Genomic DNA, 1,500 nt, shown 5'->3' with positions numbered 1-1,500 from the left:
TGCTGAGTTTGTTTTAAGTAGGTGCTTTAGACCACTGAGCCATCTCACCAGCCCCAGATTAATTCTTTTTTTAAATTTATTCACATATATTTATTAATTTACATGCTCTGTCTTATACATAAGCACACATCACATTAAATGGCACACATTACATACATTGTATATATAACCAACAGAAAAAGATCAGGAGAATAACGAAATAAATTATTACATTTTAAAACACTTTGGTACTGGGTGCGATGTGCACACCTGTAATTGCAGTACTCAGGACTCTGGGGCAGGACTCTGGGCTACCTAGCATGACGTTGCCTCAAAATATATTTTAAAAATTACCTTAGTAAGCAGGATGTTTCCGGACTATCATAATTTTTCATGGAACAATATATATGGAAGGTGACTTTTATCAGAAATGACTGAAGATGCAAATTTGTATTTCAAATAGTCCTCTTAAGACTTTTGACTGAGTTGAGCTGACATTTTGTCAAACCCATTTAGATGATTGTGATTTTACTTAGCAGCATGCTGCTCTGGCTTTCAGACTTGAAGTGTCAGCTCTACTATTTCCTTTTTAGTTGCTTGTGCTTACATGATTAGAATTTTGTTTGTGGCTTCTTTGCAGAAACCTTTTTTTCTTTTTATTAATTTTACTGAGAAACAAATAGTAATAAGAAAGTTTCAAAACCAATTAGTAGGACAGTTTCAATAATTAATACATTGCATATTGTTGTCTTCGTAGCGGTTATTCATAGTAAGAGATTAATTAATTCTTAAGATAATGGCAATCCCAAAATTATCATTGTCAATAATTTCACTATAGTTTTTTTATTTAATTAAGGGTTATGGATACTTGTCTTTGATAGTACAGCTATTTACTTTTAATATACAGAAAACCACTTTTAATTTTAAAAAGTGAAAATACCTTGAATGGAAGTCTGTAAGGTGCATGAAAATCTATACCACAGAATCTGAAGATACATCTTGGACAGGTGCCGGTACTAAGCAACAGCCGGGCCACGGCCTTGTTTTCTTCAGTCAGTGGAAACATGCTAAATATGACAGCTAGGAAAAAGGAAAAACTAATGAGCATCTTCATGGTTCTACTGTCATAGACAAATATGTCAGTTCCCTTAGGGATTAAAATTTAGTGCAGGGCCAGGGAGATAGCTCAGTAGAATAAGCGTTTATCTGGCAAGTGCAAGGTCCTGAGTTCAATTCCTAGTACCACAAAAAATAAAGAAATAAAACATAGTGCACATGTGTGTGTATGTGATCTGTGTGTATGGTGTGTGTGTATGATGTGTGTTTGGTATGGTGGGGGAGCCCTGTGTGATATGTGTGTGTGTGTGTGTCTGTGTGTGTGTTCGGCACTGGTGATGGAACCCAGGACCTTCAGACTCAGTCACTTCCCTGTCCTTTTTAAAATTAGAGGCAGAGGGGCTGGAGAGATGGCTCAGTGGTCTAAAGCACCTACTTGAAACAAGCTTGGCAAAGCAGAGGGAC

General features: G+C 36.4%; 1 protein-coding gene across 1 annotated transcript in view; it reads right to left on the bottom strand.

Moving 5' to 3' along the window:
• The window catches only part of Pus10 (pseudouridylate synthase 10), a 92,283-nt gene that overhangs the window by 85,179 nt on the left and 5,604 nt on the right, over positions 1-1,500 (bottom strand). The window contains exon 2 of the mRNA XM_004636211.2: positions 920-1,059. Within this exon, the coding sequence (XP_004636268.1) occupies positions 920-1,045 (126 nt within the window). The 5' untranslated portion in view covers positions 1,046-1,059. The remainder of the gene's footprint in view (positions 1-919; positions 1,060-1,500) is intronic.

Source organism: Octodon degus, unplaced genomic scaffold, assembly GCF_000260255.1.
Source record: "Octodon degus isolate 3935 unplaced genomic scaffold, OctDeg1.0 scaffold00078, whole genome shotgun sequence".
Classification (NCBI taxonomy): Eukaryota; Metazoa; Chordata; class Mammalia; order Rodentia; family Octodontidae; genus Octodon; species Octodon degus.
The sequence above is the reverse complement of the archived record's forward strand: the minus strand, read 5'-3'. Positions and strand labels throughout refer to the sequence as shown.